Raw genomic sequence first — 12,056 nt, 5'->3', positions numbered from 1 at the left:
AGGTTTCCTTGTTCATATACTCGTTATCTATTTCTTCACTGCACACTGGGGAAATGTACAAATGTCTCAAAAAGGAAAGAAAATGTTCTGTAGCCCATTCCACACTAATCTTGGTCTGATAACCTTGATAGTAGTTTATTTTTTATTTTTTTTTAATTTTTGTTTATTTTTGGCTGTGTTCGATCTTCGTTGCTGCACAGGCTTTTCTCTAGTTGTGGCAAGTGGGAGCTCCTCTTTGTTGCGGTGCGGGGGCTTCTCATTGCAGTGGCTTCTCTTGTTGCGGAGCATGGGTTCTGGGGCGTGCAGGCTTCGGTAGTTCCAGCTCCCAGGACGGGTTCAGTAGTTGTGGTGCACAGGCTTAGTTGCTCCGCAGTATGTGAGATCTTCCTGGACCAGGCATTGAACCTGTGTCTCCTGCATTGGCAGGTAGATTCTTTACCACTCAGCCACCAGGGAAGCCCCTTGATGGTAGTTTAGAATCTAAGATCCCAAGCAAACATGTTAGAAAGGCCCTCATTAATATTTAAGTGCCCCAAATTCCCAAAACGAACAGTGACTATTGCAGTGGGGTCAAGACTATCACGATAGAAGAGATTGAAATCAACTCCAAATATAGCTGAGACATCAGTGGATTTACAGGCAATGAAAAGAGTGAGGGGATCAGTAGGTGGAAAATTACTAAGAGAACTTGATTAGATATCAAGGCTGGAAGGATTTTTGTTAAACTACCTCACCAGGATTCTTGTTAAAGTAAAGGGTGGGAGAGGAGGAACTTAATCAGATATGGCAAGAGTACAAGGAACAGGGCAGGGGGATTCTCCATAAACTAACTTAACAGATTTCTTTGCTAAAACTGTGCTCAACAGTCTAAGTTGATGCCTAGTTAAGAAAAGGACTCAGAGGAGCCTAGCTAAAGTTTGGTCAAGAAGGAGGCCTTTGTCAACATATAAAGTTAACACATGAAGTTGGTTCATTGGTATCATAACTTTACTTATGGATATTATTTGGGGTCTATAAAAGATAGATATATGATTGTCTTGTGAAGGAGATTTGTAAAAGTTCCCTTCTCCTACAAGTATCTGTAAAAGGGACCCTGAGGGATTAGTGAGGACTGAATAATAATATGAAGACATGGAGGTGAGAATGAGCTTAGCAAATATATATGAAAGCAAGGGCAAGTCAGACTGAAGTGAAAAATGTGTGTTGCAGAGTGGTTGAAATATAGCTGAATAATAGCAGAAATGGATTAGAAAAAGCCTGGATAAATCAGAATTTAAACTATATTTAGTTAGTGATATAACATGGAAGTTGAAGCCTGGAGGATGTTATCACTGATTATCATGAGGAGGTTGTAAAGAGGAGCTGATTTTGGAGGAGAGATAATATGTTCAGTTTAAGATGTTGTGTTTGCAGTGATGACATAATACATAAGTCAAAGTCCTAACAAAATATCACTCTGAAAATAATTTATGGCTAGTGGTGAAAATTTGAGACACAGTAGTGTGTGTGTTAACCACTAAATTCCTAACCTTTTTGACCACTGTATACACCCCGCATCTTTCTAATCTTATTCAATAGTAACTGTTATCCTTAATTGAGCATGTGCTATATGTTTTATTTACATTTTTGAGGTTGTTGTTACTGACATTTTGAATTTGATATATGAGGAAATCAACCCATGAGGTTATGAAAAAGTCTCAGCCAAGGCCAAATGGGTAGGAAAGGTAGAAATGAAATTCAAAGAAAGGTCTATTGGGTGATATGAGCCAGAACCCACTCTCTTTTCTATCACGCTATCCCCTCAGTGCCCACCTCCCTGCCACCTAGAATCCTTTCTCTTGTCATTATATTTCTAAATTCTACTTGCTATTTAAGATTCACTTCAAATGAAACTCATCCAAGAAAAATGCTGTGAGACTTTAACCAAGTCCCACCTCCGAACTCTCATACTCATTTATGTACACATTCACGGCCGTCATCTATCCCTGTAGTTATGTATGTACTTTCCTTGACTCCCTGTAGTTCTTTGAGGTCAGAGTCCATGTATGATTTGTCTACTTGTCTTAACAAACGTTGGATGTTAGAGGCATAAAGTAGTTTATGATTGAATGGATGACAGCTGAATTTATGAAAGTTACAGATTAAGTTTAGAGAAAGATAAGCAATGTGCTGATGACCATTTCCTGCAAATGTCCAAAAACAAATTGTGACTCTTAGTCAAAGAGCAAGAAAGAAAGAAAAAATGGAAGGATAGGAGAGGAGAGAAGAGATGAAGAGAGGAAAGGAAAGGAAAAGAAACTGTAAGTGGGAGAGGAAAGGAAAAAATAAACTTAAGAGGAAGGGGCAGGAAGAGAAGGCACTTCCAGAGTTGCTTATGACTAGAGAGAGATGAATAAATTAAAAAGACAGGAAAATTGGTCAGAGGGAAAAAATGATAGATGGGCACTGCAGCTCTTCGCTTTCTTTCTCATTCTAACATGCATCAAGAATACAAATATCCATATGGCCACTTTACAGTACCCACCATCCCCATTCTTCAGAATCGCCGAAGGACTCCCTGATGAGAGGACTGAAGACATGAACATAGAAGATTTCCTACTTAGAGTGTAAGTGGAATCCATCAGGATGAGTCCTAGAGGAAAAGAAACAAAGGATAACTTGGAGCTATCTTCATAGGCTCAGGTGGTAGATGAGTTTATATATTATGTGGCTTAGTTCACCAGAGTGGAGAAACATCTAGAGAGACAGCGGTCTACTTCTTTCAGTCCAAACATGTGCAGAAGCCACAGTTCATTTAATGTTCAGATTCTTATGGCAAAGGCAATTTACTTAAATCTTGATTTTAGGAGATAATGTGGATTCTTCCAAGGTCACTATCCTGACTCCTACCAGAGGACACAGCTGGGGAAATGGAAAGGACGCGTGACCTGGAATCTGAACACAGATTGAAGTCCCAACTCTAGGGTGTGTCCGCTGGCAAGTCATTTAATTTCTTTTGAGTCTTCATTCTTTATTTGTTATATGGGAATTAAAACAAGACCTGTTGTTTATTGCTTTCTTCACTCAAGATAGATTGAGTATACACTATATATTAGGCATTGGATTTGTTGGGGCCGGCCAGGATTACTGAAGACAAATTTGAGATGTGTGTGAAAACCTTCTGCAAAATGCAAAGCACTGTTAAACACCAGTTAACAGTTACTACGAAGACGTTGTACTATGTCCCAGTCTTTGGAATGAGGGTATTTAACATTATTCCTAGCATCTTCCTCCTGAAACTGCAATTGGTTGTGGTTTATTTAATCCTTTGTAAATTATTTCTTCTTAAATTCTTACCAATGGCACAGAAGGTGATTATATGACATAATTCAAATATTATTTGCTTAGGAAAAATCATATCCAGAAATTGTCTTAATAACAGTTAAAAAGAAAACTTCACAAAAGTAGAAATATGAACTGTGTAGGCACATTAAAGTAAGCCAAGTCCTATACATTCTTTAACTTTAAAAGGATGACTCTTGTGGTAAGCGATTGCCCAAGTTATAATGAGTTCAACAAGCTCATTCTTGTGTGATTTCTAAAGCCAAGTTTATATTTGAATAGTGAAAGGGATCCTTTCTGGTAAACTGAATTTGCTGGGTGGACGTGATGCAAATGACAACCTATCTCAACTTATACAAGTTTTCAAGGTACAGAAAATATGAGCAATTGAAATTCTTGGTAGAAAACTTTAACACCTCAGCAAAACATATTTATAAATTATATTATTGTAAATTGGGCAAGTGAGAATTTATGGAAGCTCCTATTGTCCCAAAAAGTAATAGCAATAATTACATATTTTGGCCTTAAAAATGATACTTTAATAATCATAAGTAGATGAATAGCAAAAAAATGCGAATGTTATATTAAACTTAAAACTTTCTATTCATTAGATGTACCAAATATAAATATTTTAATTTCATCTTATTGGAGATGATATTATTATTGTTGTTGTTAGTAGTATTTTGGTGTTTTACTAGTTCTCTCTAGCCTAATCATTGGGGCACATTTTTAAGAACTGTAGTTCCTAGAACTTGGTAGCCATTCCATTTACTCAGAAAAATATTAAATGGCAAAAACGACACAAAGGTAAATGTTATACTCTTAAAAATAATAATTTTTACAGAACTTGAAATACTAAAACTAAGTAGCAAAAACTAAAGTGGAATATTATGCACATTTATTTTTATGCACATTTACTTTTATGCACATTTAATTGTTCTCTCCTGCCACTAAATAACAAAATATCTTGATTTACAGTGCAACCAAATCTGTCTTAAAAGTAGTGTAAATAACTGGAGCTTTGTTTCCTGGTTTGGATACATCAAAACTCCCCTTTCTTGGAATCCGGCATGGACTGCTAGCAGCTTAGGAACTAGAACAATTCTGTTCACACCAAGGGAGCTTTACCCGAATTCAGTTCTTTTTTGTTGTTTTAAGTACATTTACAAACATGATTATGCCCACAGGTAACAGGAAACCAGTGTTTCAAAAGAAAAACTTGATCACACTACCAGATAACACAGGTATCCTAAACAAGTGCATGAACGCCCCAAGGCTTCATGCTGCTGCCAGAAGGACATATTTTTTTGATTGCTAAGAACTGCCAGATGACGCTTCATGAAATATAAATGCAAGAAAGCCTCTGAGAGAGCTCAATAAAAACCTTCCACCCATCCGTCTAGGAGGATAAGAGCAAGATACTAATACCAAGTGCAGGAAATGGATTTCGGGGTTCCAATATCAGTCTATCTCTTGATCAATGGTAGGTCATTTCTTTTTACTGTGTTAATGTTGTGTCATTGTAAAATGTGAACAGGATTTGCTTTCTCTGTATGAGTGAGAAGTTGGCTTTTAGCAGTTGTTCTTTATGACAAAGATCCAAGCAAGGAATCCGTGGATTCATTTAGTTTCTTATGTAATGTTTTGACACATTCCTCTCTTAATATATTTTGATACCTTTTTTCTGAGATCTCTATATTGTTTGTTCTATACAACTGAAGAGCAGTTGAGACACTTTAACTACCATATGATAGTATCCTTGTGATTGAGTTTATAAATGTGTTCATTTTCTTTTAACAATTAGTGGGTTTCTATTTTCTAGCTGTAATGTAGTGAATGGAATTGATATGCATGAGAAACTCAGAAAACTGCCGTTAGTAGGTTATAGATCTCAAATGTAGATGAATTAAAAATAGAACAGATGTGGGAATAGACAGAATAACTTTTGATCTGTTGCTTGTACGTAGAAGGAGGCTCGCCTGCTAAAGATGCCTTTCCCCTCCTTCACACAGCAATGACAGCGCTGATGGGAGAGGCAGCCAGGACTGTCAGCCCCCCAGTCACAACCCCGCAGAGTAACTGGACAGTTAACAAAACAGAAGGTATTTTTCTTCCCACTTTTGTATTTCAAGTGACTTTTTCTTTTAATGTTTGAGCGAAATTTGGATTGTGATAAAAGCAACATTGGAAATTTTTAAACATATATCTTATTATTAGACAATCTTGTATTGGGACATTGTGAAATGGAAGTGACAGGTTAAATATGTCGCAAAGAATCGTCTTTTTAAAAGGAGGAAGCGGAGCAGAGGAGAGAAAGTTGTCTTCAGTTACAGTCCTGGATGTGAAACCTGCCACACTTTCTACCTGATTCCTGCCGAGTTCCCAGTAACCCAGGCATGTCTAAAGGCCATTTGTCCCCATTTTGGCACTCTCGATGAGTAACAATAGTTTGCTCTGTGATTATGAGCTTTTGCAGCCAAAAAAATTCTGGCAAGCAGATGAAGCCTTAATCCACTTTCTCTAATCTTTGGAAACGTCTTTCTCTTGTGTGTCTTTGGGGTTTTTTGTTGTTTTAGTGTACGCTGTATTTCCCAACCACTTGGACCCAATTTTTGTTGTTGATGGTGATGACATATTTTATTATTGTTATTAAAACAGTTTCTGGCCATTGTTGAGCATCAGCATGTTTCCAAACTCTTTGAACTCTTAGAGGTGAATTTAGGAAGCTTGTTATCTGCCAAGACCTGTGTATCAGATGGCTGTGATTCTCAGGCAAATCATATATCACCCCCTGATGGGAAGATGGACTTTGTGATTTACAAACACCATATCTTGCTCTCAGAGCCCGGCAAATAAAAGAAGATGAAGTCAGATACTTTGTTTGTGAATATGAAAGATAGTAATATTTAAGTATTCTTCATTTCACCAATAATTTTAAATTTTAAAAAACTTCCTTAAAATACTTTACCCATTTGAATTTTTGAGCATATATTAATTTGAAAAACAAAATGTGTGGCTTTTAGAATAACTTTTAGCTAAATTCTTCATGCCTCTGAGACTTTAAACAAAGAGAAAGCATTCTTGTTGGAAGATAACACTGTTGAAATTAAAGAAGTACAGTTTCCTCTCAGTGTCGTAACAGTCTGCCCATCACCACTGTTTTTCTTCCCTAATAGTGAACTGTCAGTCAATAGTCTCCAAGTTACAGGCAATAATAATGGAAAGAAAAGGGATTGAATATATCACTTCAGTAGTCTTCCTTTGCGTTCTTGATGGGGGAATTCTAGTTTCCTGCTTATTGTTTAATCTAAAAAGTCTGAATCCAGTACCTCAGGAAAATTTTTGTGAAGTTATAATGAATATTCTTGTCCTTAGGGGAAAGATATAAGTCTCTAGTCTACTCTCTCTTTAAAAATGTCTTCTTTCAGTTCTCACATTTTCCAGTAAGTCCTGATTCAGGCTTGGTTAATTGAACTTAGTTAATATTGAAGTAGGAAAAACCTAGTACAGTTTATAATGGGAAGTTCTTACTGCCTTAGAGTTAATGATCAAGGTGAGAAATTAGATTTACTATGCTACATTTAACAAAATGAATATGAATTTTAAGGTACTGTTGTGTGTTCTCAACCAAAATGAAGTTATACGTTGAGGACATATGATGTTTATTCACAACAATGACAAAAATAAAATGCCACTAATTCTGCTTGAGAAGAATTTAAGAATCAAATATTAAACTACACTAAAATTATGCCATTTTACCCAAATGTCATTCCCACTGCATAAACTTCAAGAACAGCATAGGTGTATGTCTTTAATACATCAAGGAATGAAAGATAACCAACCATTCTGAAATATATGTGTTTTGCCACAGTACAGCTTCCCAAAGGGAAGTTTCCCATAAAAAGGCTTCTGGACACTTGACCGCAAAAGTTTTACCAAGTGTGGTCATCTGAATAGTCTAAGAGCTAGAAATCAAAACCCAGGTTTTCTAATTCCAACTCTATGGCTTTTCCTACACTCTCATAATGCCTCTTAATTGAGTAAAATTTTTAATTAACATCCAAAGGCATTGTCTTAGCTATGTTAAGCCTGAGTCATAAATTATTTCTGGCTTCATATACAGGTCATAACAATACCTCTTCTGAGATCAGTTATGGAAACAATTCCCTTTCCATTAGCTACTTAACGTCCCCAGAAGAGCAAGAGCAGATTCTCATCTCACTCCTCTAGGGAGTGAAGAGAAATCAAATTCATTATCTCACAAGTATATATCCACATCTCCCTAAGTGCTTACTTCTCAGGTATATGAAAGCTTCTATATTTATTAGCATCCAGGATACATTTGGGAAGCCTTGTTTAAGATACCAAACTGACTAGAATCAATGCTGCCACCTTTTGGCAGACTTGTATCTATATCTTATAATGAAATTTCTAAAGAACAGCATGATAATCAGTCCACCTCCACCACCTAGCTTATTAATATGTCTAGATGATATTAACCTAACCTTTGTATATATAACCTGCCAAAGGAATGAATTGATAGTTCAAATGGCAGAGCACTCAAAGAATATTCTTAAAATGAAAGGCCTTTTTGTATATGTGTTACGAATCTACTATGAAAGCGTGACCTACTTCATCTGTTAATATAGTATCTCCTTTTTCTAGCTGACTACACAGAAGTACCCATAGCCTTGAAGTTCTCACATCCCTGCCTGGAAGACCACCATAGTTACTGCATCAATGGTGTCTGTGCATTCCACCATGAGTTGGAGAAAGCCATCTGCAGGTAATTGCAAAGAACTTCCCAAGTCCTAGAGATGGGAGAAGGAGAATGTATGCCTCCTTTCACATGGTGTTTCATATGGTACACTTCTATACACCTCTATCTTACCCAGTAAAAAAGGTACATGATCTGAACATGATTCACCAATTCTCTTTGTATTTGAATATCGAAGGAGTCTTTTTCTAACCTACCTAATTCTCACTACTTAAAAGTATGGTTCCTAGATTAGAAGCATCTGTGTAACCTGGGAGCTTGTTAGAAATGCAGAAGCTCATGCCACACCTCAAAACTACTGACTCCAAAACAACTTTTGAAAAGTGAAAATGTTAGTTGCTCAGTCATGTCCAACTCTTTGCAACCCCATAGAGTATAGCCCACCAGGCTCCTCTGTCCATGAGATTCTCTGGGCTAGAACACTGGAGTGGGTTGCCATTTCCTTCTCCAGGGAATCTTCCTGGCCCAGGGATTGAACCTGGGTCTCCTACATTACAGGCAGATTCTTTACCATCTGAGACACCAGGGAATCCCAAACCAGCTTTCAACAACATGCAAAGACGTTTCTAAGTTTCTATGAGTTGATTATAGGATAAAATGAAACTATAGCAAAAATACTTCAGGAATATAAAGTTCTAGATCAACTGAGATACTGTTTATGACCATTGATTTACTCAGCATCCTCTTATGAAAAAGTAGGTTAACAATTTTCTAGGTCAACTCATGGAGGTGTCCTACCTTTCTCTTCTACCAATGAGGGAAGCTATATTAATACAGGGTTTTAATCAAATAATTAGTGCAAAATGCATGGCTTCTTCTTTAATAGATCAACTTTCATTTGGTATTTGCCTCTTTAATTTAAATCATTTTTATTTAATTGTTTTCATTCTTTGAAATCAGTCATATGGGTTTCTATCATCATGAATTTTAACATTATACATTTTTTTCTTTTTTTAAAAGGTGTTTTACTGGTTATACTGGAGAAAGGTGTGAGCATTTGACCTTAACTTCATATGCTGTGGATTCTTATGAAAAATACATCGCAATTGGGATTGGCGTTGGATTACTATTAAGTGGTTTTCTTGTTATTTTTTACTGCTACATAAGAAAGAGGTAAGAAAAAAAAAACAAATTATGAAGTTACTAGATACTCATTCATTTAACAAACATTTACTGAGCCCCTACAATGTACCAAGCATTGACATATATAATTGTCTAGTGAAAATATGACTGTAAATCTGGCAAGTTCCTGCATATTTGTTTTGATGCCTCATCTCATAAACCCAGACAAGAGGTAAAGATTTACCTGCAGTTGCAGTAGGATAGCTCTAATTTACAATTTCCCTTCATCCTCATCTCTGTCTGCCTACATCAAGTAATAAATGAGTAGGACAGTCAGTCCACAAGGGTGAAGATTAAATGTGTCCTGTGCACAACTATATGAAGTGCTGAGTACCATGTTTGGCATACCATATGTGCTCAGTAAATATCTGTTGAATGGACACATCGAAATGTAAGTATTAAATTAATGAAAGTGTGTAACAAACTTGGGCCATTTTCTTCTCAGACATCAACTGAGAGTACATTCAGGAGATACTGCCTACTGCTAAAAGCTAAAGAAGACAAGTTTGATCCACTAAGTATAAATTACTCATGTATTAATTATTATTTCTGGCCTTTCCACACTGGTAATTTTACCTAAAAGCCACATATAAGGAAAAGCCAAAAAATAGAGATGACATACATTAAAGAAAAGTAAAAATACATTTCTTTTTCTGTACTCTGTTAACTAAGTTGTCATATTTAAAATGACCAAAAATTATTATACAACATAAAAAAATGTTTTCTTAATAATCGCACCTTAGAGTGAAATTTGTTAGATCAATTGTGGATCGATTGATACAAAATCTGTTAAATCAGCTGCATAAGAGATCAAGAAAGAAAAAACAAAGAAAAGGAAGTAAGACCTTTTACTGTAAATGAGACAGCTGCCCGAGGTCAAGTTCCCTAGAAGAACTATGAAACAGATTCTTGAGTGAGTGGTTGGTCAAGGGACTGCTCAAAGCTTAAACTCGTAATGAAGTAGGAAAGCTAGAGCAGAGGGGAAGGGAAGCAAAGATGCAGCTTTAGCTGAAATCTGTCCTCAGCCTGATTCCACAGGGAGACCTAGAACATGAATGGTATCTCTGACCCAACCCAAGGAGGTGAGGGAGCTCGGTTTTAGCACCCACTGTCATCAGGTTTGGATGTCAGAATGCTCCTGGTGGGGTAAGGGACAGGGCCTTGGAATCTCCCAGAAATCTTCAGGCAAAATCCTCTCTCGGCTGAGGACAGTCCTCTAAAGAAGGATGGTGCTGTGAACCTTATTATGGGCTTCCTTGGAAGCCTCAGCTGGTAAAGAATCCATCTGCAATGCAGAAGACCCTGGTTCAATTCCTGGGTCGGGAAGATCCCCTGGAGAAGGGATAGGCTACCCACTCCATAATTCTTGGGCTTCCCTGGTGGCTCAGAAAGTAAAGAATACTCCTGCAATTCAGGAGACCTGGGTTCGATCCCTGGGTTGGGAAGATCTCCTGGAGGAGGGCATGGCAACCCACTCTAGTATTCTTGCCTGGAGAATCCCCATGGACAGAGGACCCTGGCGGGCTACAGTCCATAAGGTCACAGAGATGGGACACAAGTGAGCGATGAAGCACAGCACATGAGCCTTATTAATACCCACAGCTGCTGGGGGGGATGGGGATGGTAAAGGGGGTACAGGTGGGACACCAGGTGCAACTGTTATACCAGAGCATTTACATAATTCTCAATAAGCCACACAAACGGCAGTCAAATTCACATGCAAACCAATGCTCTGTTTTAGGTATCTAAAATTGAAATCACCTTACAATATCTGTTCCGAAGGAAGACCCCTGTGAAGCCTTTGTAAGAAGTTCTCATGAGGCATTGGTGTAAATCAGTGGGCCCCAAACGGAAATCTTCAGGCGAAACAACAAAACTTCCCAAGCTGACTAGAAAGTTGGGATCGTGGTGAAATGAGAGAATAAATTTCAACGTTGGTCCTTAAGACTCTGTCATCGTTAAAGTGCCATGTGAGCCAAGGGAACAAGCTACAGTGAGAGAAGTCGAGTTCACAGTCCTACTCTGGGTTTGCTGCTTCTGTGTGGTTTTTGCTCTCCCTGTGGGATGTTGAGTTTTACACTTCTGACTATGTCAGATGTGAATTCTCAGGACAGTAATTATCAACCGTGCAGTCAGCCTAAGCAAGGCCACGCTTGGGTTCTTCACTATGCTTGCTACCAGGATTCTGGACCACAGCTCTATGGACCAAATCTGAAACATGCTGCTTTCATGGTGTCTAAAAGAATGTGATGTCAACTACTCGGATGAGATTAGTGTTATGGCACCTCCGGTGACCCAAACATGTGACTGAAGTCTAAGCTAGAGAAAAGAAAATGGAATGTCCAAGGCAAACATAAATCATCCCAAGCTTGTGACAACACTGTGAAATATGGAATAAGCTAAAGAGTTTCTGATGACTGAAAACTTACCTGGATATTGAGTCTTGAATAGGCAAGACATTTTTGTTCCTGCATGGATTATAAAATTTTGTGCTCGACTCACTAGTCCTCAAATGCTTATGTTCATCACTTTCTCCTATTGTTAGTGGAATTACCTGGTGACTATTTGGACTGAAATTCTAAAATTCTACTAATGAATACAATTCTACAATTGACTCTGAAATAGAAACTGAAGAACCAGACATTTTCACCAACCAAGAGCATGTGGAAACTTTCTTTACCATTTCTGGATACCTGATAGAAGATTTATACGTGGAGAAAATGGAACATTGGTAGAAATAACAATTTGAGAATTACGGTCCTACCTGTTTAATCATTATTCTTCCACCTAATTCAAATAATCCTAGGCCCCTTAATTTCTTTGGGCTTTCATGTTA

At 37.5% G+C, this 12,056-nt stretch overlaps 1 protein-coding gene across 6 annotated transcripts; it reads left to right on the top strand.

The window, feature by feature from the left end:
* Nucleotides 1–4,723: 4,723 nt before the first annotated feature.
* Nucleotides 4,724–11,016, top strand: EPGN (epithelial mitogen). 6 transcript variants are annotated; one of them, XM_061145210.1, is made up of 5 exons: nucleotides 4,724–4,804; nucleotides 5,334–5,396; nucleotides 7,987–8,107; nucleotides 9,059–9,085; nucleotides 10,962–11,016. In XM_061145210.1, exons 1-5 carry the CDS (start codon nucleotides 4,762–4,764, stop codon nucleotides 11,014–11,016), a joined length of 309 nt encoding a protein of 102 aa, XP_061001193.1. In that variant the 5' UTR covers nucleotides 4,724–4,761. The 6 variants fall into 6 exon arrangements, with proteins under 6 accessions (XP_061001193.1, XP_061001190.1, XP_061001188.1 ...); XM_061145207.1 differs by having other exon boundaries at nucleotides 5,334–5,423; XM_061145205.1 differs by having other exon boundaries at nucleotides 5,334–5,423; nucleotides 9,059–9,211.
* The last annotated feature ends 1,040 nt before the right edge of the window (nucleotides 11,017–12,056 follow it).

The sequence above is a fragment of the Dama dama genome, chromosome 6, assembly GCF_033118175.1.
Source record: "Dama dama isolate Ldn47 chromosome 6, ASM3311817v1, whole genome shotgun sequence".
Taxonomy (NCBI): Eukaryota; Metazoa; Chordata; class Mammalia; order Artiodactyla; family Cervidae; genus Dama; species Dama dama.
Note: the sequence above shows the minus strand (reverse complement) of the source record. Positions and strands in the feature narration are given on the sequence as shown.